Source organism: Pipistrellus kuhlii, unplaced genomic scaffold, assembly GCF_014108245.1.
Source record: "Pipistrellus kuhlii isolate mPipKuh1 unplaced genomic scaffold, mPipKuh1.p scaffold_m20_p_2, whole genome shotgun sequence".
Taxonomy (NCBI): domain Eukaryota; kingdom Metazoa; phylum Chordata; class Mammalia; order Chiroptera; family Vespertilionidae; genus Pipistrellus; species Pipistrellus kuhlii.
Window position 1 is genome coordinate 58,811,618 of NW_023425515.1, and position 26,692 is coordinate 58,838,309.

General features: G+C 38.9%; 1 protein-coding gene and 1 pseudogene across 3 annotated transcripts in view; one reads left to right on the top strand and one right to left on the bottom strand.

Moving 5' to 3' along the window:
• Positions 1–250: 250 nt before the first annotated feature.
• On the top strand, positions 251–2,282 carry LOC118723737 (annotated as a pseudogene).
• A 1,888-nt stretch (positions 2,283–4,170) lies between these two features.
• Positions 4,171–26,692, bottom strand: part of ATP6V1A (ATPase H+ transporting V1 subunit A) — a 55,358-nt gene continuing 32,836 nt past the window's right edge. For all 3 annotated transcript variants that reach the window (XM_036447946.2, XM_045583983.1, XM_036447947.2), the window contains exons 7-15: positions 23,852–24,014; positions 22,941–23,049; positions 19,706–19,828; positions 19,493–19,607; positions 17,277–17,340; positions 15,328–15,531; positions 12,821–12,915; positions 9,099–9,270; positions 4,171–6,533 (exon numbers count right to left, since the gene is read on the bottom strand). In XM_036447946.2, coding sequence (XP_036303839.1) covers positions 6,441–6,533; positions 9,099–9,270; positions 12,821–12,915; positions 15,328–15,531; positions 17,277–17,340; positions 19,493–19,607; positions 19,706–19,828; positions 22,941–23,049; positions 23,852–24,014 — 1,138 coding nt within the window. In that variant the 3' untranslated portion in view covers positions 4,171–6,440. The remainder of the gene's footprint in view (positions 6,534–9,098; positions 9,271–12,820; positions 12,916–15,327; positions 15,532–17,276; positions 17,341–19,492; positions 19,608–19,705; positions 19,829–22,940; positions 23,050–23,851; positions 24,015–26,692) is intronic.

The following is a 26,692-nucleotide window of genomic DNA, read 5'->3' on the forward strand; positions in this document are numbered from 1 at the left end:
TATAAATCTCTTTGGCTGTGACTACCATTTCAGAGCACACCCATTTGCACCTTTTTACAGAGGGCTTTCAGTGGCCACCAGTGTCTGATCTTCCTATGTGCCTGTGCTGGGCATTGACTCTCCTTGTCTTTATGGGAACAGCCTTCCATGAATGATTGACAGGAGCTGGCTGTCTATAACTGATGAAAGTACTCTAGCTCCCTTGCACCCCAGATGGGAAAATTGAGGTTCATATTCTTCACTTGCACATTGGGCCTGGCTTTGGCCGGATGGGCTGGGTCAGGACTGTGGCTGGTGGGCTCGTACCAGGTGCCCCACTGTTGGGGCCTGTTGGGTGACATGAGGTGAACCGGCGGCCACGTGTCCCGCCAGAGGGCGGCTCTGGCTGAGCGTGGAGGGGCTGACAGAGCACCCGGGGCAGCGGCTGAGGCAGGACAGCGGCGAGGGCTGCCCTGGGAGATCTGGCAGAGATGGTGGCGGGAAACCTGGTGGAGGGGTTCATGAGATGGAGGAGGGCAAGCCGTGGTCCAATCACCAAAACCTCCAGCAAAACCTCCAACGTGCAGCTGAGCTTGGGAAGACATTACTGGATCGGAACACAGAGTTGGAAGATTCTCTTCAGCAAATGTATACCACCAAACAGGAGCAGTCACAGGAAACTGAGCACCTGACCACGCAGGCGGAGCTCCTGCGGCAGATGAATGAGCAGCATGCGAAGGTCCATGAGCAGCTACACGGCACAGCAAGGGAGCTGGGAGAAACAAATCAAAAGCTGGTTGCTGACAGCGAGGCCTCACGACAGAAAATTCTGAGTCTGACGGAAACCATTGAATGCCTGCAAGCCAACATCGATCACCTCCAGAGCCAAATGGAGGAGCTGAAGTCATCTGGCCAAGGGAGAAGGAGCCAGGGGAAGGTGGCCAAAAGTCGGCACCCAGCCTCTTGGGTCTGAAAGAGCTGTAGGACCCATGCCAACACTGTGTATGACCACGTGTTTGCAGAAAAGATCACTTCCTTGCCAAGTCAGCCAAGTCCTGAAAAGAAGAAAACAAGCATTTGAAGAAGGCTGTGAGGACGCTGCAGGCACAGCTGAGCCTGGAGCGGCAGAGACGCATGGCCTTGGAGGAGGAGTACCGGCTTGTGCTAAAGGAGAACAATGAGCTGGAGCAGCAGCTGGGGGCCGTGGCGCCTAGGTGCCTACCGGCCCGGCACTGGAGCTGGAGGCTGAGGTGACTGAAATGCGGCAGGTGCTGCAGTGGGAGCATCCCTTCAGGAATGAGATTAAAAAGCTGGTGGCTGACTCTTTATTTGTCCCTCTTATAGCAGCACAATCTACAATAGCTAGAATGTGGAAACAGCGTAGGTGCCCGTCAGCAGATGATTGGATCGGAAAACTATGGTACATCTACACAATGGAATACTATGCTGCCATAAAAAAGAAGGAATTCTTATCATTTGCAGCAACCTGGATGGAATTGGAGAACATCATGCTGAGTGAAATAAGCCAGTCAATGAAAGAGAAACACGACATGACCTCACGGATAATAAAGAACATTATAAACTGATGAACCAAAAGATAGATATAGAGACAGTAAAGCAACAAGCAGACTCAAATTACAGAGGGGAGGGGAGGGAGATCTGGGAGAGATAATAGATCAACCGAAGGACTTGTATACAGGCATATAAGTACAACCAATGGACACAAAACTCTGGGGAGGGAGGGCAGAATGGGAGGGGGGAGAATGATAAGATATGTACACAGATAATAATTTAATTAAAAAAAACAAACAAAACAACAACAAAACAGAGTCCAGCCAGAGCCTGCTGGAGGAGACGCTGCTGACGGTGCCTGAGGCCCCTCAAGCACAGCAGCAGTGAGACTGTGCTCAGCAGCTTGGCCAGTGGTGACATCGTGAAGGGCCATGAGGAGACCTGCATCGGGAGGGCCACGGCTGTGGAGCAGAGGGGTGTGTCCCTGCTGCGGGAAGTGGACACAGTATAGTGCGCTAAAGGCCAAGTACGAGGAGCTGCTGAAGAAGTGCCAGCAGCAGGAGAGGGACTCGCCGTCCCACAAGGCTGTGCAGACTGCCAGGGCTCCAGCCAAGGACCCAGCTGCCAGGGACCCCCTCGGGGCTGGTGCTCCCGAGCCTGCTGGCTCCCCAACCAGTACACCGCCTCCTGAATACAAAGCGCTCTTTAAGGAGATCTTCAGCTGCATCCAGAAGACAAAGTAGGCGATTGTCGAGCAGAAAGTGAAATATCATTCTCTCCCTTCCCCTTAATGGGGCCTCCCCCTCTCCTGCTCATCTCCTATCTCAGACATGTGTTGGTGTTCCCCAAAGCCTGAAACTGCTCAATACTTTGCTTACTCGGCAAGTGTGTATATACAGTGAGGGAAGAGGATGGCTCCTGAGATCAGCTTCCCAATCCAGGTCCCTTTAAAGCCCCGAAGTAAGTCACTCCCATGACAAACTGGCCTCTGGCTGGCACTGCCATTCTTGAGAAGCCCCAGAAGCAGTGGGGCAGAGCTGTGCCCTGGAGAGGTAGGCCTGGAGCTTCCATAGGATGTACTGATATACAGTGCCTGCTACCCTGGGAAAGACCCGGGGAAACTAAGCTAAGGCGATCCCTGCTGCCTTCTGACTTGTGGAAGTCAGCCGAAACCGGTTTGGCCCAGTGGATAGAGCATCGGCCTATGGACTGAAGGGTCCTGAGAGGGCAGGCGGGGTGAGAGGGCAGGGTGGGGCGGGTCCAGCTCCCAGTAACTGGACCCTAGGCTTAACCCAATCAATCAGGTCAGCCAAGGTAGCGGCATCACCCTCCCTATAAAACCCATTGATATGTTAAGTTCTTTCTCTTTCTCACCATGCCCTCGCTGGTTTAAGTGGGACTGAGCTTGGACTAGTCCGAAATAAATACAGGCTTTCTGCAATTGCATCGGATTCAGCTCCCTGGTAGTCTTTGGGGTTTATGACACTTGGGCATTATACAATAGGTCCTGGGTTCGATTCCGGTCAAGGGCATGTACCTTGGTACCTACTGGGGATGTGCAAGAGGCAGCTGATCTATGTTTCTAACTCTCTGTCCCTCTCTCTTCCTTTCTGTAAAAAAAAAAATCAATAAAATATATATATATATCAATATATATTTTTTTAAATGTGGAAGTCAGCCTCCAACCTGAACTGTTCCCAAGCACTGTTGGATACTGTGAATTCAAAAAGAAGACCATTCAGGAGAAAGTAGGGGTCTAATCCAAAAAAACAGCATTAACAAGTCTTCCACACCTTTGTGTCTCCTTTGCTACCAGTGGGACTGTGACAGGTAATCCTAACAGATATAAAGCACTGAGCACCCTGCAGGAAGGCCAGCTCTGCTTGACCCAAGTTCGCCTGTCAGCCTGCCCTCCGAAGGCCTTCACCCGCGGCCAGGTGTGTTCACGCGGAGCACAGTGTTAGGGTGGCGGAGCTCACACCTCTTTCCTTCCTAAATCCCAACAAACAAACCCCTCCTGTGCTGTCTGAGCAACTGACCTGCTCAATGCCTGCGGCTGCTGTCAGTGGCTGGGCTTGGCTGCAGGAACCCTGTCCGCTGCTTTACTGAACAGTGTTGGCATCATTCTAACTGTGGAAATGGATAGCTCCTCGCACTAGCATACTTTAATTTAAAACTATTTAAGAGAACTAAGGTTCCAGTAATTGTACATATTTTTCTAAAAACCAAATAAAACTACGTATGAAGTTGAAAAATAAAATACATGTAAGGAAATAAAATATGTACCAAATAACATGTTGCTAGACTGAATCTTAAATAATTTGACTTGTAAAATTTGAATTACAAGCTTTAGTTCATTTACAAAAAACAAATTAGGTACCACCCTATCCTTTAATTTATAAGTGTATTTTACAAACCATTTACTTCTTCAATTTAAAACAATATTCAGAATGGTATAGGATTCTGGGTACTACATTTCCAAATCATAGTGTATATGATTATAGGACTTTTAGCAGTCTATAGTGAGAGCTCCAATTCAATTTCATTATCTTAAGTAACAATCTATAAAGAACGGAAGAAATAAAAAATTTAAAAGTCATACTGAAAACATCATCAAAATATAACAAGGTGGCATGTTTTCTTAACATACACACACACACACACACATACACAGGAAAATTTTTTAATTTAAATCCACTTTTATTCTTTCATAGATTTTAACAATTATGCACAACTTTTCACATAAAGAGAGTGAAATCTCAAGGATGAGGAGGCAATATATATATATATAGGGTCTCTTCTATTCATTCTTTAGGATAGAAGGAAATTTTCAAAGGGTACATTGTGTGAGATTTAACACTGGAAAAATACATAAGAAACTTGTTTAACTGGCTCCACTTAGGACCAGGCATAGCACAATAAATACAGAACTGCATCGTTTTTAAAAGATTGTTGCAATTTTAACACATTCTTACTAAAGAAATATGATCAGTGACCAATCTGAATTCTACAACATATAGGTGAAGGGACACTTAAAATGAGTATCTGAGCATAGTTTCTCTAGCATTTTCACACCCACTCATCACCATTCTTAAAAAGTAGTAAGAATGTACACTGCAAATTCAGAACTACAAAAAAAAAAGACCCACAAAACGAAAAACTTGGTCAAACTTTCTTTCATCATATCATTCATCTGCTGGTAAGTTTAAGGTAGAAAAGAAAGTTTTTGAAATTATTTTAATTTCCACTGGTCTTAGGGTAGGAGGCCACATTGGAAGCCAACTGATTAAGCAGCACAATTAGGTCCACACCTCAACAAACCACTGCAAAATTTTTCTCTTCCAGTGTTCTGAAAGGTTATAAAAAGTTGTATGGAAGAACACCTGTCCTGAACTGTAAAAACATGCACTTTGCAAAGATTAAACAAACTACAGCTGAATTCTGTACTGCCCGCACCTTTCCTTAACAGACCAAAAAGAACTACATTACCTAAAAATTTAAATAACAACATATTAAGGCATAAAATAAATACTTTATTTATGCTATTACATTGGGGTAGTTGAGATTGTTAGACACGTTCACATGCCCTTTCCTCTCCTAAAGAGGAAGGAATGGGCCAGCACAGTTGGTCAGAAGGAGTTAATGAGAAACTGCTGCTCTCGGCTGTTCTGCGGTGTGCCTCATGGTACAAACACAGGAACCTTATTTTAGAACAAATATTTAAAAGACAGACAGAAATTATCTTTTTTCACTTGACTCAGATTCTGCTATCAGCAGATACGAGAATCAATTTCATCCTTATCAAAGCAAATGGAAACTGCTATGCTGCTAGGGCTACAGATATTCTGAGAACTCTTGTGAGCAAATGAATCAAACCCCACGTGAAAGTATTAATTTCTATAATTAATAAACTGGTTGTTCAAAAATTCAATAAACAAACATGCAAACATGTGACGCACGCCATTTTCTTGAAAAAATATAATGCCACTCTGGTCCCAAGGATGACAATCACATGCCCAGCTGGTCCTTACATGTGCAAACAGCCTTTCACTGCTACTAAATATCTTCTTTGTGACATTTTAGTGTCCATCACACTCTCACATGATTCTTAGACGCTCAGGCTTCTAAGATGCTTGAGGAAAAGAAAAAGGGTGTAATGGGGACCACGTTCTTGGTGATTGTTCTAAATGTAATTTTAAAAAGACTTCCCCAATGATGCAGAATAGTCCTTGATACTGAATTTTTCCTAGTGACACAAAATAAGCTTTATCAAAATGATGTTAATCTAAATTTGACCATCTGGCTCCTTTTTCACTTTTTTAGAGGGTACTGATCCATACATTATGCAGAGCCCCCAAAATGCCTGTTTTAAAAACAACCTAGTTCCTAACAGTTCCCCTTAAATATTCCTGATTTATGCTGGGGAAGCAATGCAAAATTGAAACATTAATCATTTGTTATTTTAAAAGCAAATATGTCCGCAAAGCAGTTACTTAGCAAAATGCTAAGCTGCAAATAACCTTGCCATGTAGATAGATATCAAATCGTTTCACAAAGTACCTGCCACAATGTAAAGAAATCTGACCTTTCATCCCCATTCCCTGCAGAGACAGTACATGCAGTAGTCTTGTTTAAATTTAGTGGCGATGAGGAAAGGGCAAACCTAGGACAAGGAGGGACGTCAGCCTACATACAAATTTACAGTAGTATAGCCATTGTATATAATATTTTCTATTATACATTCACCACTTCAGAGAAAGGGACACTGGAACAAAGGAATGCTTTGTATAAGACCTACAAAATAAACAGGGAAACAAATGATAACAGGCATAAAGCTGCACTAGTCTCAAAGCCACACAATAAAGCAGCAAAAAGTTTGAGATGGGGAATTTAGGAAAATATACACATTTGAGAGCTTGCTGAGGAAAAGGAGGGAAGAAATCACAGTTCTAATCTTCAAGGCTACGGAATGCATTCTGCATGTCTTCAAGAAGCTGTGCATAGTCAGCCTTGATCTTTGCCTCACCATCTTTCACTGGATCCTGAAAAAAAAAAAATGACAGAATTCAATTTACATTTGGAAAATAACTTTTAGAACATGTAGTAAGTTGCTTATATTTAATATGTTTTGAGTACTAGGTTAATTGAGGTACCCTGGTAAACAACAGGCAGGAGTGAAAATTATCCTGATTTCCCTTTTTCTTTTAAGGGTAGAAATGTATAAATGGTGTAATACACCAACCAAACAGAAATAGGACAAAATTTCAATATTGTATTTTGCCTACTAACTGTACTCAATGACCAATGAATTTATCCTCAACAACATGCAAAATATTGGAAAACTATGCATCACATATTAAACACATTTCACTGCATATATGACAGTTGGAATTAATTTAGTCAAACTAGAAATTTACTATTAACATCTGATAGAATTACATTGAGACAGGAAAGTAAGATTTCTAAAATAATCTTAAAATGCACCACAGTTAAAATCCTTATGGAAAGCAACTTAATTGAGTAACATGTATAAAAATGTTTAAATCTCTGACACAATCATTCCACCTCAATCATTCTACTTCTGGGAATTTATACTAGGAAAATTCACAAAGCTAACTGCATGAACAAAGTTGCCATACCAACAACAACTGGAAATTTCCCAAGTGCCTAAAAATAGGAGAATATTACTCTCTAGCAACAAAATAATGCCACAGAAGAAATTTAATGACATTAAAAAGCAACTGTGATGTTGCCCTGGCTAGTGTGGCTTAGTTGGTTGAGCATCATCCTATAAACCAAAAGGTCACATGCCCAGATTGCGGATTTGGGTGTATACTAGAGGCAACAGATCAATGTTTCTCTCCCTCTCCCTCCTCTCTCTCTGAAAATCAATAAAAAATATTTTAGAAAAGGCAACTGTGATGTTAATTTGATATAATGTGCATGTAAATAAAAAAAAAAGATATTACCTTTAATCACACTACTAGAATTCATTGCTATTACATACATATTTTTATCTTGTTCCTATAAATATTTAAAATTTGGAAATAAAATTTGAATCAAATTATATATAGAATTTCTTTGCAACTGATTTCCCCCTTCGTTATACAATAAGCATTTCCCCATGTCTTTGAATATTCTTTCAAAAGAAACATGTAATGACTTGATAATATTCTCATTATAATGCACATGCCATGTTGACTTATCCACTCTTAGATGACATTTAAGAAGTTTAATAAAAAATCAATAAAATATATTAAAAATATATATATATACATATATATAATATATGTGTGTGTATATGTGTATATATATATATATATATATATATATATATATATTACATTCAGAGAGTCATTCTCAATTTCTCAATAGATGATTAGTAAATATACTTGGATATAATAACTCAGAAATAAATATAATTGAATTGATAAAATGTTTAAAAACAATGTTATACATTTGAGTTTCTAATGATAATTTCATTTATTTATATCTTTGTAATTCTGAAAAAAATTAGAGTCCACTTAAAAGTTAAAAATAGCCCTGACCCATTTGGCTCAGTGGATAAAGCGTCCGCCTGTAGATTGAAGGGTTCCAGGTTTGATTGATTCCAGTCAAGAGCATGTACCTTGGTTGAGGGCACATCCCTAAATCTCTATCCCTCTCCCTTCCTCTCTGTAAAAAATCAATAATATATATATATATTTTTAAGAAGTTAAAAATATTATGTAATAGGATTCTTAAAAGAAGTAAACAGCAGAAGTCATTTTGGGTGTGCATAGGATTGGATGTGAATAGGCAGATGTGGTAAGGTAATTGTTGCTCAGCAATGACTTTAGCACTAAATTGTCTGGAAGTTAAAACAAAAGGAAGACCTATGTTCATAGCAGCACAATTTACAATAGCTAGGATTTGGAAACAGCCTAGGTGCCTGCCAGCAGATGATTGGATCAAAAAACTATGGTACATCTACACAATGGAATACTATGCTGCTATAAAAAAGAAGGAATTCTTATCATTTGCAGCAACCTGGATGGAATTGGAGAACATTATGCTGAGTAAAATAAGCCAGTCAATGAAAGAAAAACACCACATGATCTCACTCATTTATGGATAATAAGGAACATTATAAACTGATGAACAAAAAGATAGGTATAGAGAGAGTAAAAGAAACAGACTGTCAAATTACAGCGGGAAGGGTAAGGAGATATGGGGGAGGTAAGAGATCAACTGAAGGACTTGTATGCATGCATATAAGCATAACCAATGGACGAAAAACTCTGGGGAGGGAGGGCATTTATGGGAGTAGGGGTGGGTGGGGATTGGTAAGGTATGTACACATATAATACCTTAATAAAAAAAATGAGGAAAACAAAACAAAAGGAAGATGTATCAGCATTTATTTTAGACATGACATACTTTAATTTTTAGCATTAGGATTCCTATTTGAACATAACTTTGAGGTCTATCCTGATTTTCCATAGCCTGAACATGTGTGAAAATGATAAAAGTAAGTTTTATACACCAGGTTCGGGACTCAAATAGTTTAAAAAAATAAAAATAAACATTTCCTACTAAAAAAAAGTTACAGCAGAAACTAAATATACCTTAAATTTCATGGAGGAAAGTTTATAGAGGATCTCCCCCATATGCTCACGGATAATGGACCATGTAATTTTATTGTCACTTTGGGCAGTGGTTTCAACAGCTCTCCGGGCCATATCATAAAATGCGATCATGTTGGACAGCATTCCGACTGTCTTGTAGAAGGGGCAGAACCTAGGGTGAGAACAGCCAAAATAATTAACAAAACAAAATTTAAAGCAGGTTCATTCTTTATGTAACACTTTATAAAATATGAGAGCATTAGCTTCTTTACTTAAATATGTATTGTAGATAACTTATAATCATTGGATGATATATAATGAATTAAAAAAATAGTGGAAAAGACCAGCTTTTGGACAAAGATGTCTCAAAATAGAGAATGGATAGTAAATAGAGAAATATATTTTTTTAATGTAAAAAGTGATGTTTATTTTTTAAGAACAATAACAGTACTACTATAATCTAACCTCTTTGAGGATTTCTGTACAATGCCATTAAAGGAATACCCTAAATGGTAAAATAACTGAGTTGTAAAGATTCCCTTGTGATAGCAGTTAAGGTATAATGAATAAGAAACAGGAATGGCAATTTCCTAAAGTTAATAGTAAGCCCTCTTCCACAGTAAGGAGTTCATTTAACCATATATCTTAATAATGAAGACATGCAAGCAAATATTCAACTGTATTCACACACACTCGTAACAACTTTCTGAAGAATTTAAACACATTTGCATACGTAATTGCATGAATACTCTCTATCACTTTCCTTCCAAAGAACTGTCCCCTTATTGAGTTATGTTTGTGTAGGTAGTTGCTAGAGCTTCTTAAGTTTCGGTGATAGGTTTCTGAGCCTTACTGATTATATTGTCATATTTTCTGCTTGTCTACATTTTGGAAATCCTGTTTGTTCAGTTCCCTCTTCTGTGTTACGTAAGGCCAAATATGATTCGAGGAGGGAAAAGCCAGCCTGTGGTGAATGGGCCAAATTATCAGAGTTTAAAGGAAATAAGAACTTTAAACGAGCCATGTTATAGCAGACACAAAAGTTAAAAAACAAAACAAAACAAAACAAAAAACTGAGCAGGGGCTGGCAGGGCACCTATTTGGAACTTTGGTAGGAAAAAAAGAATAGGTGCTTGTGAAATAAGGCAGGAAAGCAGAAATTATTTAGGAAAAGAGTAGAGGAAGCATGGGCAGTGAAAAGATATAGTGGGAAACATTTCTGAAAGAGACAATGATCCCCCGTCTCTGCACATTAAGCCACAATTTAATCTAATTAAAGATGGCTTTGCTTATCTCTCTCAAACCAATCAATAAAAATTTTTTAAAAATCTAAAAAAACTAAAAACACCTTGATAAAAATCCTCAAATAAAAAAGGAATAGTGATACTTCCAATCAATTTGGCAGTGTAGGTAAATGTGCACACAATTCCAACTACTTGAAATCTAGCTGAACAGATATAAAGAAGCCATGTGGACTGATGGAAGTGATGGAGACTCTAAATAATCTGGTCCCGCACCCAAGTATCAGATGAAAATCAGTGTTATTTCTGATGGTCCTCCCAGAGGAGCAAAAGGTTCCATCCCCATACCATGCACCACCCCTCCCCCTCCCCCCACCTGCCCCAGCCCGGGGATCCAGTGCTGGGAAGAAGAGTCCCCATAACTTCTGGTTATAAAAACCAGCAAGGGTTGTGGCTGAGTGAGACAGAGGATTCTGGAGTCCCAGGCAATTCCTTACTCAGACTCACCCACATTGAGCGCCAGCACTGGGGCTGCATCATGAAAGGTGCCTAGGACATTCAGGAAGGCACTGAATTCTCTGTACTCAGAGTGAGAGCTGGAGGGGCAGCTTTCTCCCAGACACAAGGGCTGGCAGAAGCCACTGTGCCTTTGCTGAGCCCTTTCTCCACACAGAGTGGGCAGGTGGGAGCCCTACCTGAGTCTTCATCAACCTGGTTAATACTGTTCACCCATCTTGATAATTCCCTGAGATGCTGCCCTATCCAACTTGCCATTTCCTGTGACTTTTACATACAAATGGCCTGGCTGGGCTCATAAAGCAAACTTAGCAAACTGGCTCAAAGGCTCACAAATCCCAAACAAGCAGTCTCTAGTTTCAGCATGCTTGTACTTTTAGCTAAGTGGGCCTAGGCCCGACTCAAGCAGCAGTTCCTAGTTTAGCAGTTCCCAAGCACCTTCAAGCTTAGCACAAATAGCAGCCATCTGCAAATCACTTTGTAGCACCTGCCAGGTGGCCCCAGGCAGGGCACAGGCAACGGCTAACCTTAGTCTGCACCTCCTGGAAGGCCCTGGAGCCAACACACCCAATGGACAGCTTCAGATCACACTGAGCACCACCAAATCACCTCCATGAGCTACACATTCAAGGGACAAAGTCACTGAGGGCCAGATCTCTGCTGAAGCAATTCCTGCAACATGGGGTAGACCCCTGCTTAGCAGCTCCTCCACTATAATCATAGCCATTCCTTGCAGCCAATATTGCCTGTTCATAAATCATTCCCAGTGATGTGTCAACAGCAATCAAGGCTCAATTGCAATAGAAGGATGCACACAGCCTATAAGTGGGCAGGGGGCACCACAAGTGCACAGCTCGGGTTACTAAAGAGGCTATGACACTGGTCCCTACAAGACACCTACCACATAGGGTCACACACCTCGCCCTGCTTTGCCCTGCAAGCGCTGCCAGTATTTTCCCTCCAGCAGCTGCAGCCACCTTGCTTTCCACTTTGCCTCCCTCTTCCTTCTATGCTGTCTTCAGTCTTTCCTCTCCCTCTGCGTATGCAAATCAACACCCATATTTGTTGGATTAATTTGCATACTCATTCTGATTGGCTGGTGGGCTTGGCTGGTGTAGAGGAGTGATGGTTAATTTGCATATTACTCTATTATTAGGTTCGACAGCCATGATATGAAGCAACCTAAGTACCCATCGAGAGATGAATGGATAAATTAGTGGTGTATACAAACAATGGAATATGACTCAAGTTATAAAAAGAATGAAATCTTGCCATCTGGAACAGCATGGTTCAACACAAAGGGTATTGTGCTGAGTGAAATAAGTCAGAGAAAGACAAATGTATAACTTCACTTAGATGGGGAATCTAAAATAATAAATAAACAAGACAACCAGAAACAGACTCATAAATACAGAAAACATTTTGTTATCAGATGGGGGGGGGGGGGGTTTAAGGATTGTGGGTTGGGGGGAAAAGATGAAGTACAAATTGTAGTTACAGAATAGTCATGGGGACGTAATGTACGGCCTAAGAAATAGTCAATAGTATTGTAATAACTATGTATAGTGTCAGATGAGTACTAGAATTATCAAGGTGATCACTTTGTAAGCCATATAAACATCTAGTTACTAGTTGTACACTTGAAGCTAATATAATATTGTACATCAACTGTAATTAAAAAATAAAAGTTACGCCAAAACCAGTTTGGCTCAGTGGATAGAGCATCGGCCTGAGGACTGAAAGGTCCCAGGTTCAATTCCGGTCAAGGGCATGTACCTTGGTTGCACGCATATCCCCAGTAGGGGGTGTGCAAGAGGCAGCTGATCAATGATTCTCTCTCATCAATGTTTCTAACTCTCTATCCCTCTCTTTTCCTCTCTGTAAAAAAATCAATAAAAATATATTTAAAAATAAAAAAATAAGTTACATATAAAAAGAAAAAGAAGAAATAGCAGGATAGGTTACCTGTCATAAGGAGTATATCCATTTTGTTGTAGGAAATCATCTTTGATAAGTTTGGCTACCTCCAGAGTGATTTTATCTGTTTCTGCTAGAGAAGCCTAGAAGAGAAAAAAAATGTAATTTTAGAAATTTACTTCCATAATGTGGGACCATGGTTGTAATCAATGAGCAAGCAGAAACTATCTGAGCACACACAATCACCTACCATTTATAAATTCACTTCGTAACTATTTTTATTGATGTTCTTTTTTATTGTGGTAAAAAACATAATGCAAAATTTATTATCTTCACCATTTTTAAGTGTTGTTCAATAGTATACAACATATTTACACTATTGTAAAACAGATTTTCAAAATGTATTTTTTAAATACATTTTTTATTCTGCTTCCAAGCTCTGCTTCTGCAGTATCCCCTCTGTGAAATAAATAAATAAATAAATAAATAAACAAATAAATAAAAAAAATACATTTTTATTTATTTCAGAGAAGAAGGGAAAGTGAGAGATAGAAACATCAATGATGAGAGAGAATCATTGATCAGCTGCCTCCTGCACGCCCCTTTCTGGGGATCAAGCTTACAACCTAAGCCTGGGCCCTTGACTGGAATTGAACCCAGGACCCTTCAGTTCACTTAGCCAAACTAGCTAGGGCAGATTTTCGTAACTTCATTTTGCAAATCTGAGACTCTATACCCATTAGAGTTTATATAACAACTCTCTTTTTACTGTTACCACTGCCTTTCCCTCTTCCTCCCCTTCCCCCCTCCCCCCCTTCCCTCCCAGTCTCTGGTAAACACTTTCTTTTTTCCACAAATTTCACTACTTTAGATACCTTATATAAGTGGAATCATATAGTATTTGTGTTTTTGTGACAAATACGTGTGGATAAAAAAGGGGGTATGTACATGTTTGGTGATAGAAAGCAACCTCACAGAGTGATCTGATAATAGATTTCTTTCTTTTTTTTTATATAACCACACATCAGAGCCTTATTTTTTTTTTATTGTTTTTTTTTTTAATAGAGAGAAGCCTGAATTTATTTTTTTTAAATGTATACAAGGACAATGAAAGATGGAAGATACTAAAACATTTTAAATGAGCTTAAAAATGCAGAAACAATTAAAAATTTACATTGGAAGTAATAAGGAACAATCCTGATATTGGATAAAATTCAGCCAGTGATATGTAGGTAACTTTTTTTTTTTTTTAATCCAACAACTTTTATTGTTTAAAGTATTACATATCTTCTTTTTTACCCCAATTAACACCCCACCTGAACTTTTTCTTTAAAAAAAAAAATGTATTTTTACAGATTTCAGAAAGGAGAGAGAGAGAGAGAGAGAGAGAGAGAGAGAGAGAAACATCAATGATTAGAGAGAATTATTGATTGGCTGCTGCCTATATGCCCCAACAGGGATGGAGCCTGCAACCTGGGCATATGCCTTGACCAGAATCATACTGTGACCTCCTGGTTCATAGGTTGATGCTCAACCACCAAGCCACACTGGCCAGGCAAGATTTCTAACTGGGTTCTAACTGGGCAGGTCATGGTGGGTCAGATCCAATCTTTCTTAGTCATAGGGTCCTGAAAAAATGTATTTTAATAGATCCTACTTCTACTCCCTCTAATTTGGTTGGTGACAGGTACAGTCCATTTCAAGAAATAAAAGTAAATCAAGCCCATTTGCCAAAAGGTCAGGGCACAGACCGAGGTTGTGGGTTCTGGTTGGGGCACAGCCAACCAATGTTTTTTCTCTCCCTCTCTCTCTTCCTCCTCTCTCTTTATAATCAATAAACATCTCAGGTGAAAAATAAAAAATAAAAAAGTAAATCACCGACAGTAAAACCAGGACCATGTGAAGCACTAGAAATGGCTGAAAGAATACAAAGGCCCTAACAATTTAGTTACTTCTCTGACCGCTCTGAAGCGAAAGCCTCTCCCCTTGCATGTGGGCGAGCTCTATAAACTGCTTTGACCAAATTAATAAGACAGAAATCACATTACATTAGTTTTGGGGCCCTGGCTTAAGGTGGCTTCCACTTCCTTTCTTTTTTATATTCACTTTGAGAGCCCTGAACATACTACAGAGACAGAAATGCCCAGCCAGCCCTTTACTATCCCAGACATCCCAGCCCCAGCACAAGACATGTGAAGGAAGAAACTTGCAAATAACTCCAGCCTGAACAATCATGTGACCACAACTGTATGTGGATCCCAAGCAAGAACACCTAACTGAAGCCATCAAACCCAAAACCATGAGTAATAAAACACTTTTAAGTCACTAAGTGTGAGAGTGATTTGCTACTCATCAACAGAAAATCAAAGCAATAATCACTATTTTACCTTTCACAACACAAGTAGGTCTCTCAAATATCTGCCAACATAAAGAAATAATCTATAAATGCTATTAGTTTAAAAATATTTCCTAAGTACTCATTTTGCTAAGGAGAATCTGCATATCCAATGTTCTAGCTGTCCTTACCACACTCCAGTGGGATTTTTATAACTCACCTTTCCCACAAGCTGTACAATTTCTGCTAGATCTTCTTCTTCCTGCAGAATCTCCTTAGCTTTGGTCCTCAGAGGAACAAACTCTGTGAAGTGCTTGTCATAGTACTCATCCAGGGCACGCATATACTTGCTGTAGCTGATTAGCCAGTTGACAGAGGGGAAATGCTTACGTTGAGCTAGTTTCTTATCTAAGCCCCAGAACACCTGATTCAAAAACAAAACAAACAAACTTGCAATCATTTAAAGAATTATTTCTCTTAAAAAAAATTTAAAAAAACAACAACATGTATTGAGGTATATTCTGCCTTAATATGTAATTACATATGGGGGCGGGGGGGTGTAGCAAATAATGTATATTTTTAGTATTAACAAGTATAATTGAAATAGAATAAAACTTGCAATTAAAAAATATACTTCTTTCAATTTCAAGATGGATAATACATACAAATCAAAATTTATCTGAATTTCCTTAATAGTGTGTCAAATTTAGAAAAAGAATAATTTATTGTTTTGAATATTATTATGGTGCAATATAAAGAGATGAACAAGAAAATGCATAGAATACACACTCCCTTTGAATATATATAAAAAAAACAAAACACCTCTAAATGTTCTGGTTCAAGTTAGTTCCCTATCATGAAGGGCCAGTCCAGTAAGACCTAGCAGTTATTTTTCTGAGGCCAAACATTCACGTGTATTTTATACATCCCTAACTTTCTCCCCCTTTCCCTACAATTTAAAACTCAAACTTTTAGCAAAAGTTAAGGTCCTTGAGAGTTGTAAATTTAGCCTCTGCCATTTCCTTTAATATAATGCTGACAAAAACATAACCAAATATTTTATTTTTCCCAAATGAATAATACACATCAACTTATTTTCCCACCATATCCCTATTTGTACACATGTTTCACTTAGGCTTCTTTTAATGGCTAAGTTGGCTAGCTACCCACTAAAATATAAGCCTTGTCACTGGGAAGCATCTGCCTCGGCAGAAGCAACATTTTTCCAGCTTTGCTTTTGTCTGGTTTGGCTAAAGGTTCAGAAAATAGGTGTGCCTTCTCTAGGTTCCCTTTGTGCCGGCCAGATGCAGACAATCATCAGGCTAGGACAGTGGTTGGCAAACCGCAGCTCGGGAGCCACATGCGGCTCGAGAGCCACGGTCTGCCGCTCTGTTGACTAATGAGTTTGCCGACCACTGGACTAGACTAAATGTTACTGTGCAGTTGGAAGCTGTGAGGATTAGTCAATTGTGACATAATGTGTGCAAAGATGTAAAGGGTAGTATATGACAGTGGTTGGCAAACTCATTAGTCAACAGAGCGGCAAACCATGCTCGCGAGCTGACCCCTGGGCTAGGAGATAGTATGGAAGGAGCCTTGAATTACTACCAGTAGAAGAAAAAAATTGCCACAAAGTTTTTACCAATACACATTTGGGGGCTCATTTGTTCCACATCTAAAGTCATTCTAACTTGCCCTGGTCAGGGTGGCTCAGTTGGTTGGAGCGTCCTCATGTACACCAGAAGGTGTCAGGTTTGATTCCCAATCAGGGCAACGGATTAATCCTTATCTCTCACATCAATGTTTCTCTCTCCCCTCCTCTCTCTAAAATCAACTAAAAAATACTTTAAAATTGCTTTAAAATACTTTAAAATTTCTCTAACTTAATGGTTAGTATTACTCTAACACTAATAAAACTTTGCTACATCGGATATATTTCCCACTTACAGATATTATAAACCCTAGGTAAAGAGCTAAGAAGGAACAGACAGCATTAAAGGCTTTCTGTGATAAGAATGTTCATAAAACACTAAAACAGACTTTCCCATCACCTATTCTTTAGTGACCAAATTAAATACTTCATGATGATTTGGATAACATTAGGACAGCCCATGGGGATAGGGTAGGGGGTGCCCAGCTTGGAAGTTGACTACACTAGAAAAGATATACCTGAACAATACCAAGAGTAGCAGATGTAACTGGGTCAGAAAAATCACCACCAGGTGGAGAAACTCTAAATTTAAAAGAAAAAAATAGTCATTAGGAAATGAAAATTAGCTTATGAAAAATAACTTGTATACGCAAGCCAATTTTAATGTAAATGGCTTTTTAATATAACTTTAGTAATGACCTTTGGAAAGAAAAGTCTCCATAAAAATCTTAAATAAATAAGAATAACTAAATACCTTCTAGTTATGATAAATGAGACAGATATTATAAGCAATTTTATTATTCTAATCACACAGATGAAATAGGAAGACAAGCTCTAAGAACAAAGTGTGCTTTAAATAGTGATCATGAATCTGTACTTTGTTTTTATCATATAATACTAGTGGCCCAGTGTACAGATTCGTGCACACTGAAAGGAAATTAATAAGGAGAATATTTGTGTGATAATTACATTACTGAAAAAACTTACATGTCAAAACAGTATATGTGTGTGTGTATGTGTGTGTGTGTGTGTGTATATATATATATATATATATATATATATATATATATATATATATATATATATACACACATACACACCCCGTATTTTCGGACCATAAGACGCACTTTTTTTCCCCCAGAAGTGGGGGGAAAAAGTCCCTGCGTCTTATGGTCCAAATATAGCCTACACATATACTTAAAAAAAAAAGTTTTTTTACTTGCCCGGCTCTGTGTGGTCTCTGTGTGCTTGCCCGGCTCTAAAATGGTTCTAAATGCTGCTGTTTACTTTACTGGGTTGATTACATGTGTTTATGACTGTGATGTTGGGTTTTAATGCACATAAAATATTTTAGGACACTATTTGTTTCAGAATCTTTTTTTCTTCATTTCCCTTCTCTAAAAACTGGTGCGTCTTATGGTCCGGAGCGTCTTATGGTCCGAAAAATACGGTAATATTCTAATAAAAGGGTAATATGCAAATTGACCATTATTCCAACACACAAGATGGCCACCCCTATGTGGTCAAAGATGCCTGTCCCCATGTGGACACAAGATGTCTACCACAAGAAGGCCAGCAGGGGAGGGCAGTTGTGGGTGATCAGGCCAGCAGGGGAGGGCAGTTAGGGGTGACCAGGTTGACAGAGGAGGGTAGTTCAGGGTGACCAGGCCTACAGAAAAGGGCCAATTGGGGGGAACCAGGCCAGCAGGGGAGAGCAGTTAGAGGTGACCAGGCCCGCAAGGGAGGGCAGTTGGAAGAGACAAGGCCTGCAGGGAAGGGCAGTTGTGGGGAGGGGAACCAGGATTACAGGAGAGGGAAGTTAGGAGTGACCAGGTTGGCAAGGGAGGGCAGTTAGGGGTGACCAGGTCGGCAGGGGAATGTAGTTAGGGGCAATGGGGCTGGCAGGGGAGCAGTTTGGTGTCACGATCAGGCTGTCAGGGGAGTGGTAAGGGGGTGATCAGGCTGACAGGCAGAAGCGGTTAGGGGCAATCAGGCAGGCAGGCAGGTGAGTGGTTGGGAGCCAGCAGTCCTGCATTGTGAGAGGGATCCCAGATTGGAGAGGGTGCAGGCTCGGCTGAAAGACCCCCCCCCCCCACCCCATGCATGAATTTCATACACCAAGCCTCTAGTAGTATCATAAAACTACAACACACATGAGCTTGGTGCCAGTGAGAGCTTTATATGTAATGCACATGCACGAGTCAATGTTTATTTTTCAATTGCCAGTGCACATCATATGTACCGGTCAGCCGGTTAGTTGGATGGTCGATGACTAAATCGTGCTGTGGTTCACACTGAATGTCAACAAAACCACCAAATTCACGGCTGACAATGACAGGTCGAAACACATGTGTGCGGTTGGCACCAGTTAGAGTTACATGTACTGTGCAAGTGCAAATCAACATTTATTTTTAAATTGCCAGTGCATGTCATATGTACCGGCCAGCTGGTCGGTTGGACGGACAGTCGGTCACTTATCCTTTTATATATATAATCTTACCTTAACATGTCTATAATTTTCTAAGTTGTTCCTACAATATTGTGACTTAAATGTAATAATCAGCCAAGTAACATTTGTGGAACCAAAACATAAAGAAATGACCTAGAGAGCTCGTTAGGTGACTTCGATGTGCAACCTCGTTAGGAATCACGGCTCCCAGAGTGGCTAAGTATTTTCTCTTCAAAACAAATTACCCTTTTTATCCTTTGAAAAGTAAATAGTTTAGGTGCTTACGCTCCTACAATGCTGACACTCCCTTCTCTTTCAGGATTTCCAAGACATTTCACCCTGCCTGCTCGCTCATAGAAAGAGGCCAGACGGGCACCAAGATACGCAGGATATCCACTATCTGAAAAATGAAGAAAAAAAAATTTTTTTTAAAGAGGTATAGGGCAGTCCCCCAAAACTATCAGTTTTGCTTACATAATAAGTGATACACAGACTTACCTGCAGGCATTTCAGCTAAGCGGCCAGAGATCTCTCTAAGGGCCTCAGCCCATCTAGAGGTGGAGTCAGCCATCATACTGACATTATAGCCCATGTCACGGAAATATTCTGACAATGTAATTCCTAAATTGGGAAGAATACTATAAGTTATAACACTATAGTGTATAATCCTGACTTTTTCACCCTTGAGAACATTTTAAAGCAAGAAGTACATGAGACAATATGCTGTTTCACCAAAATCGGTTCCTCTTTTTTGGACACACAGACGAATTGTATTTCCTATAACCTCCTTTGCATTTAGATATGGCCGTGTAAACTGACTTCTAGCTAATCAAGTTAATGTGTTTCACTGCCAGGCAAGCCACATCTTCCTCTGGCTTACTCAGAGGGAGGGAGCTTCCAGGAGCTCTGGAGGGCCCGGGCTGAAATGAAAGAGTTCTTTTCAGTCTGGGTCCCAGCCCAGAATGACAGAGTAAAGAGTTCCCTAACCACCTTAAATAAACATGTGTTATATTGAGTAATTGTATTAAGGTATATTTGTTGCCACAGCCTAGCCTTCCTTAATATGATATACATTCTAACAGGTAGAAAAGGGTTTTTTCTCTATTCTTTTCCCTATTAATATAATTAAGTTTGAAATTAATTTTCAATATAGTTTTTGCCTATGTGTCACATATATACACATACCAAAAAACCCTTAACCAATTAGCTCATTATTTTTCAAAAGTAGTATGTTATTAACATGAGTAATATATTAATTATCCAGATCATTCTGCCATGCAGATCAAGTTCTGCCTGTAAAATCATACACAAAGTTAACCCGTTTGAAGAAGCTAACCTAGAGAAAGAAGTGCTGGATTCTAGTTTCTGTTCTGTCATTGACCTTAGCTAAGTAACTTCATTTCCCAGTATGGTTTCCTAATATGTTAAAATAATAAAGCTCTTGCCCTATCTACCTATATACATCAGGTTAAATGACACATATAAGTGCCCTCTAAGAAGTACAAAGAACTATGCAACACATCTCAGATCAAGCTTCTGCAAACTAGGAGACACCTGTTGAGAGACAAAACTAAGAAATGTTTGGGCCACTGCAAAAGGTATTCAAGGGTAGTGGCAGAAGTTCCTTGGGCCCAGTTATGGCATCAAGGAGAAGGAAGATGGGTACAAAAATAAAACACAGCGAGAGTAGCAGGCTGGAAGAGAAAGAAATCTTGTGATTTTGCTGTTACAAACTTTATTGGCAAGAGAGGAAAAGAGAAAAATGACTTACTTATACCATTCCATGCTATAACGAAGTCCACAGATTACCATGAAAAATTCCTGCTACTCTAGACCAGTGGTCGACAAACTGAGGCTCGTGAGCCACATGCGGCGGCTCTTTGGCCCCTTGAGTGTGGCTCTTCCACAAAACACCACATGTGGGCACACAAGTACAGTGTGAGTGAAACTTTGTGGCCTATGCAAGGAAGTTGGTTTTTGGCTCTCAAAAGAAATTTCAATCGTACTGTTGATATTTGGCTCTGTTAACTAATGAGTTTGCTGACCACTGCTCTAGACCATAACAAAAGTCACACCCTCCCATATCCTGAAAAGATGAATAATAGTATTAGTAAACATCAGTATAAGAACAAAAACAATAAAGATAAAGAAAATAGAAGAATAAAATATAATGATGGCAAAGGAACAGATAAAAACTCTGAATATAATTAATAAAAGAAAATCTTAATTCAGCTGCAAAGTAAAATCTCAAGGAATATACAGTAAGATCAGAAAAAGATGTTTCATGAACCAGCAGAACTCAACAAAGAGCTGGAAGAAAATGAAGGTTTCTTTAGGAGCAACATAAAAAATAAACACCATAGGCCGAAACCGGTTTGGCTCAGTGGTAGAGCATCAGTCTGCGGACTGAGGGGTCCCAGGTTCGATTCCAGTCAGGGGCATGTATGTTGGTTGCAGGCACATCCCCGGTAGGGGGTGTGCAAGAGGCAGCTGATCGATGTTTCTCTCTCATCGACGTTTCTGGCTCTCCATCTATCTCCCTTCCTCTCTGTGAAAAATCAATAAAATATATTTAAAATAAATAAATAAATAAATAAATAAATAAATACCATAGAACTTACAGACAAAAGGCTAAATAAAAAGGATTACAGGAAATTATCCATATGGAAATAGATACAGGAAATTCAGTATGTCTACTTTGAAGAAGATAACTATAATGGAAGAGAAAGTTTCAGAAACTATCCTTGAATTTTTCCAAAATAAGAAACATGTTCATAGATGCAAGAATAAGAATTGCCAAGGAATGAAAAACTCAGTAAACTATTGTTAAAATAGAAAGGCAAGAGAAAAAAACAAACTTATAAAGAAAGAATTCAGGATATATAGTTTCCTTAGCCCTTTTTTTTTTTTAAATACATTTTATTGATTTTACACAGAGAGGAATTGAGAGGGACAGAGTTAGAAACGTTGATGAGAGAGCAACATTGACCAGCTGCCTCCTGCACATCCCTCACTGGGGATGTGCCCGTAACCAAGGTACATGCCCTTGACCAGAATCGAACCCAAGGCCTTTCAGTCCACAGGCCAACGCTCTATCCACTGAGCCAAACCGGTCCCAGCTCCTTAGCCTTTCTTGAAGAAACTTCCAAAAATTTTAGCTAACCACAAAGCAAATAGAGAAACTATAGTCAAAGGACTACCAGTGAGCACTGACTCCATTTTATTATAGGTCTAAGTCTAATACAGATATTGGATTTATGATCACAGAATATAAGGTAAAAATTATAAATCCTGAAAATGTAGAAATAAAATTACCAAAAGCTGGGATGGATGTAGGAACATAGATTGAAGGTACTATATAAACACAGTGATATTCTTACCTTTCATATCCAGGAGTCAAAATAGAATAATTCAAAGCTGATGATTCATGTTATAGAGATACAGATTTATTCAGAGATAGATTGATAATCAAAAGTGTATGGAAAAAAAACACAGTAAAATAGAAGATACATCATTTTATAGTCATTAAAAAGATTGGGGCAGCTTTATAAATGTCTTTTATTGATATATTCAAAAGATATAGGTAAAATATTTTTTAAAAACGAGGGATACAGTTATATAAACAGAGCTACTTTAGAATGAAAGAAAAGTTCTTTGGAAAAGAAGAAGTTTGATGTTAGCTCTAAACTTAAGAATGAATGTTAACTGCTTTTATTCTAATTCATATACTCACCAGTATAAATAGAGGCTTCCCTGGCAGCCACAGGCATGTTGGAGGTATTAGCTACCAAAGCTGTCCTCTTCATAATTGACTCTACCTTACCATCAACTTCCATTGTGAGCTAGAGGCAAACAATCTATTAGTGATGTTCTAATTTATAAATAGAACATTTTAGTCTCTTTTTTACAAACTGTCTATATTTAACCTCTCTTCTAATCAGTGTTGCCAAAATAATATTCTCCATCACTCCAAACTCATCTTCCTTTTCCACTGCGCTGTAAAAATGACAGCCATTATTTCCATTTCCTAAGTGAAATCCATTATTTTATAGAAAAAGGAATATTATTACTACAGTAACCTAGAAAATCATATAAAGCCTATTGTCTATTTTACATTCTCCCAATAACTGAAAACCACCAGACTACAAAAAGAAACTTTCAAGTGTCTGTCGGGCTGAAACAAATTTCTTTCCTTAAATATATAAATTGAATCACGAGTATAATTAGAAAATTCCTTAAAAGATCTTTGATAAACAAGAGTAATGTCCAGATAAAACACAAAGCTTTATTAATTGCTAGTGAAAGTTGATTAATAGTATTTTCTCTAAAATATTCTTTGAAAAACATTATAAACTGATGAACCAAAAGATAGATATAGAGACAGTAAAGCAACAAACAGACTGTCAAATTACAGCAGGGAGGGTAGGGAGATCTGAGGGAGATAATAGATCAACCGAAGGACTTGTATGCATGCATATAAGTACAACCAATGGACACAAAACTCTGGGACGGGAGAGTATGTATGGGGCGGGGGGGGGGGGGGGGGCTCAATGGTAAGATATGTACACAAATAATAATTGAGTAAAAAAATTTTTAAAATAAATAAATAAATAAAATTTTCTTTGAAGTTCTATAGATACAGACCTCTGGGAAGTCACGAAGGACTTCAGACATCTCATTTCCTCTTTCACCACATCCTACATAGATGATTACGTCACTGTTGGAATACTTGGACAGAGACTGTGAAATCACTGTCTTTCCACAGCCAAAAGCCCCCGGGATTGCAGTAGTTCCTCCCTGCACACATCTAAAAAAAGAAAACAAAGTGTAAATTATTTTACTTGCTAATAAATGCCAGTAAATAAAATAAGTGTAAGTTAAAGAAAGAACTTTCAAATATTTTCATGTGTATCTATGTATACACTCACAAAAAGCAATTATAGGTATAATTGCTCCCCTAGTTAGTACCTATAATAGTATTGTTTGTTAATCACTGATCATCTCTGTCAGCTTTATTTTTATTTATTTTTTTATATATATTTTTTATTAAGTTATTATTTTTGTACATATTCCAATGCCCCCCCCCTCCCATACATACCCTCCCTCTCCACAGTTTTGTGACCATTGGTTGTACTTATATGCATGTGTCAGCTTTAAAAGCTGAAAAGTGAAAGTAAATTTCACAAGGTACCTTGGAAAAGGGACACACACCAAAAAAGACAAATAAAATAGTATTAATGATATTCTGAATGCTTATTGAAATTAGTTCATGAAAGGACAATTTATGAATTAGAGCTACAATACAAATATAAAAGACTATTGAAAGTTGTCTCTTAAGGTAAAAAGTTAAGACCTTAAATTCACAACTTGCTGTGGGAATAAACAAAAACTTTTGATAAGGTATTCAGTCAACCCCTTTTATTCATCCAATAATATTTACAAAGTACTTCTGGGACATTAAAAAATGTACGCGGAGATACTAGAAAGACAATAGAAAATAAGATAGCCATGTTTGCCTTGGCCGGGTGGATCAATTGGATTTGATTTCCAAAAGTTGTGGGTTCGACTTCTGGCCAGGGCACATACCAAGGTTGCAAGTTCCATTCACAGTCAGGGCATGTACGGGAAGAAAATGATGTTTCTCTCACACTGATGTTTCTCTTTCTTTTCCTCTCCCTCTCCCTCCCATATTTCTCTCTCCTTCCTTCCCTCTAAAAATCAATAAAAAATATATCCTCAAATGAGGATTTTAAAAGAAAAGATAGCAAAGTTTCTGTATTCAGAGTGCTTACATGCCAGGGGGATAAACTGCAGTACTGCTGGTGATTGCAGTACTATTTAGCAGCCACTTCCACATTTTCCCTAAAATGTGGCAGTTCAGAGTGAAATAATCTTAAGGACATAAGAAAGTAAATGTTGTGAGGGTGTGTGTGTATGTGTGTGTGTGTGTGTGTGGAGAAGGTCTGGACTGGCCGAAACCGGTTTGGCTCAGTGGATAGAGCGTCAGCCTGCAGACTGAAAGGTCCCGGGTTCAATTCCAGTCAAAGGCATGTACCTTGGTTGCGGGCACATCCGCGGTAGGGGGTGTGCAAGAAGCAGCTGATCGATGATTCTCTCTCATCAATGTTTCTAGCTCTCTATCCCTCTCTCTTCCTCTCTGTAAAAAAATCAATAAAATATATATATAAAAAATAAATAAAAAAAAAATAAAAAAAAAGAGATAAGGTCTGGACTGGAGAAATGAGATGTGACAATAAGAAAAATTTCTTTATAATATTGTGTTTTATCATAACAATTCACCAAAACACTAGATCCTTAAAATCTTTTCTCCTCCAAATCTTTCAGTGACTGATAAATTCAGAAGGCATGCCCATTCATCCAATGGCTTTGCATACCTCTTTCAAATCACTATTAACCTAGGGAGGGGAAGCAGGGCTGGGTGTGCCCATGTCTGGAAGTTCAGCAATACAACCCAACGTGAAAAGTGCTATCATAGAAAACCAAGGTATTGTGGGAATACACAGGAACTGGTGCACAGTCTAACACTGGATTGGAGTTTGGGTTAGGAAAGTCTCCCTAAAAGAAGATAAGACCAGAAAGGAAAGAGAAATCAGTCAGATAAAGGAAAGTAACATTTTCAGCAGAAGGAACAGCATGGCCAAGACCCAAGAGGAGCACGGCTTGAGAAATTAACAGTCCTCAGTATGCCTAGAAGATGGTATATAAGGAAGTAGCTAGACAATTAAGTGCCTGAAACAATATTGAAAGGTAAGCAATGCCCAGATCATGGTTAGCTTTGTAAAGAGTTAGTGAGTGTGTATTTGTATTTGTTTTAAAAGCAATGAAGAGCACTGAAGGTTTTCAAGAAAACAGTGAGGAACAAGACATGTTTTAAATGAATCACTATGTAATAATAAGGACAACCACTTAGGAGGCAAGATTGGAGATAGCAAGTCTGATTAAATGTGATTATTGCAGGAATTAGAGTAAGAGCCTTAATTAGGGTCATGAAGCAGAGATGAAAGATACAGGTAAGACATATTTAGGGAAAAGAATAAAAGCACTTGTTCAATAATGAGATGTGGAAGGGTAAAAATGATCCTTGAGAGAAGTAACAGATTTTAGATTAGGCATTCACTGGAGGGATGGAAGAATGATAATGACATGTGCTGAGAGAGGCAACAAAGAAAAATGAACAAGTTGTAAGAAAGGAAGTGGTGATTAAGATAATTGCTTTAGTTTTGCCCCCGTAGGACACTGAAAAGGAGAGGTATAATTAGAAGTGTTTTATATGTGAGTCTAGAATGCAAAAGAAATTTGGGATGAAGAAACAGATAGTGGAGTCTATATATATGAATATTTAAGTGATGAGAGTGGATGAAGTTATCCTCAGAGGGTAAAATATCTAATGATGAGAAAAAAGGCCCTAAAAGAGGAAAAACACTAAGAAGTAACAAAATTAAGGAGAATAAGCCTGCAATGAAG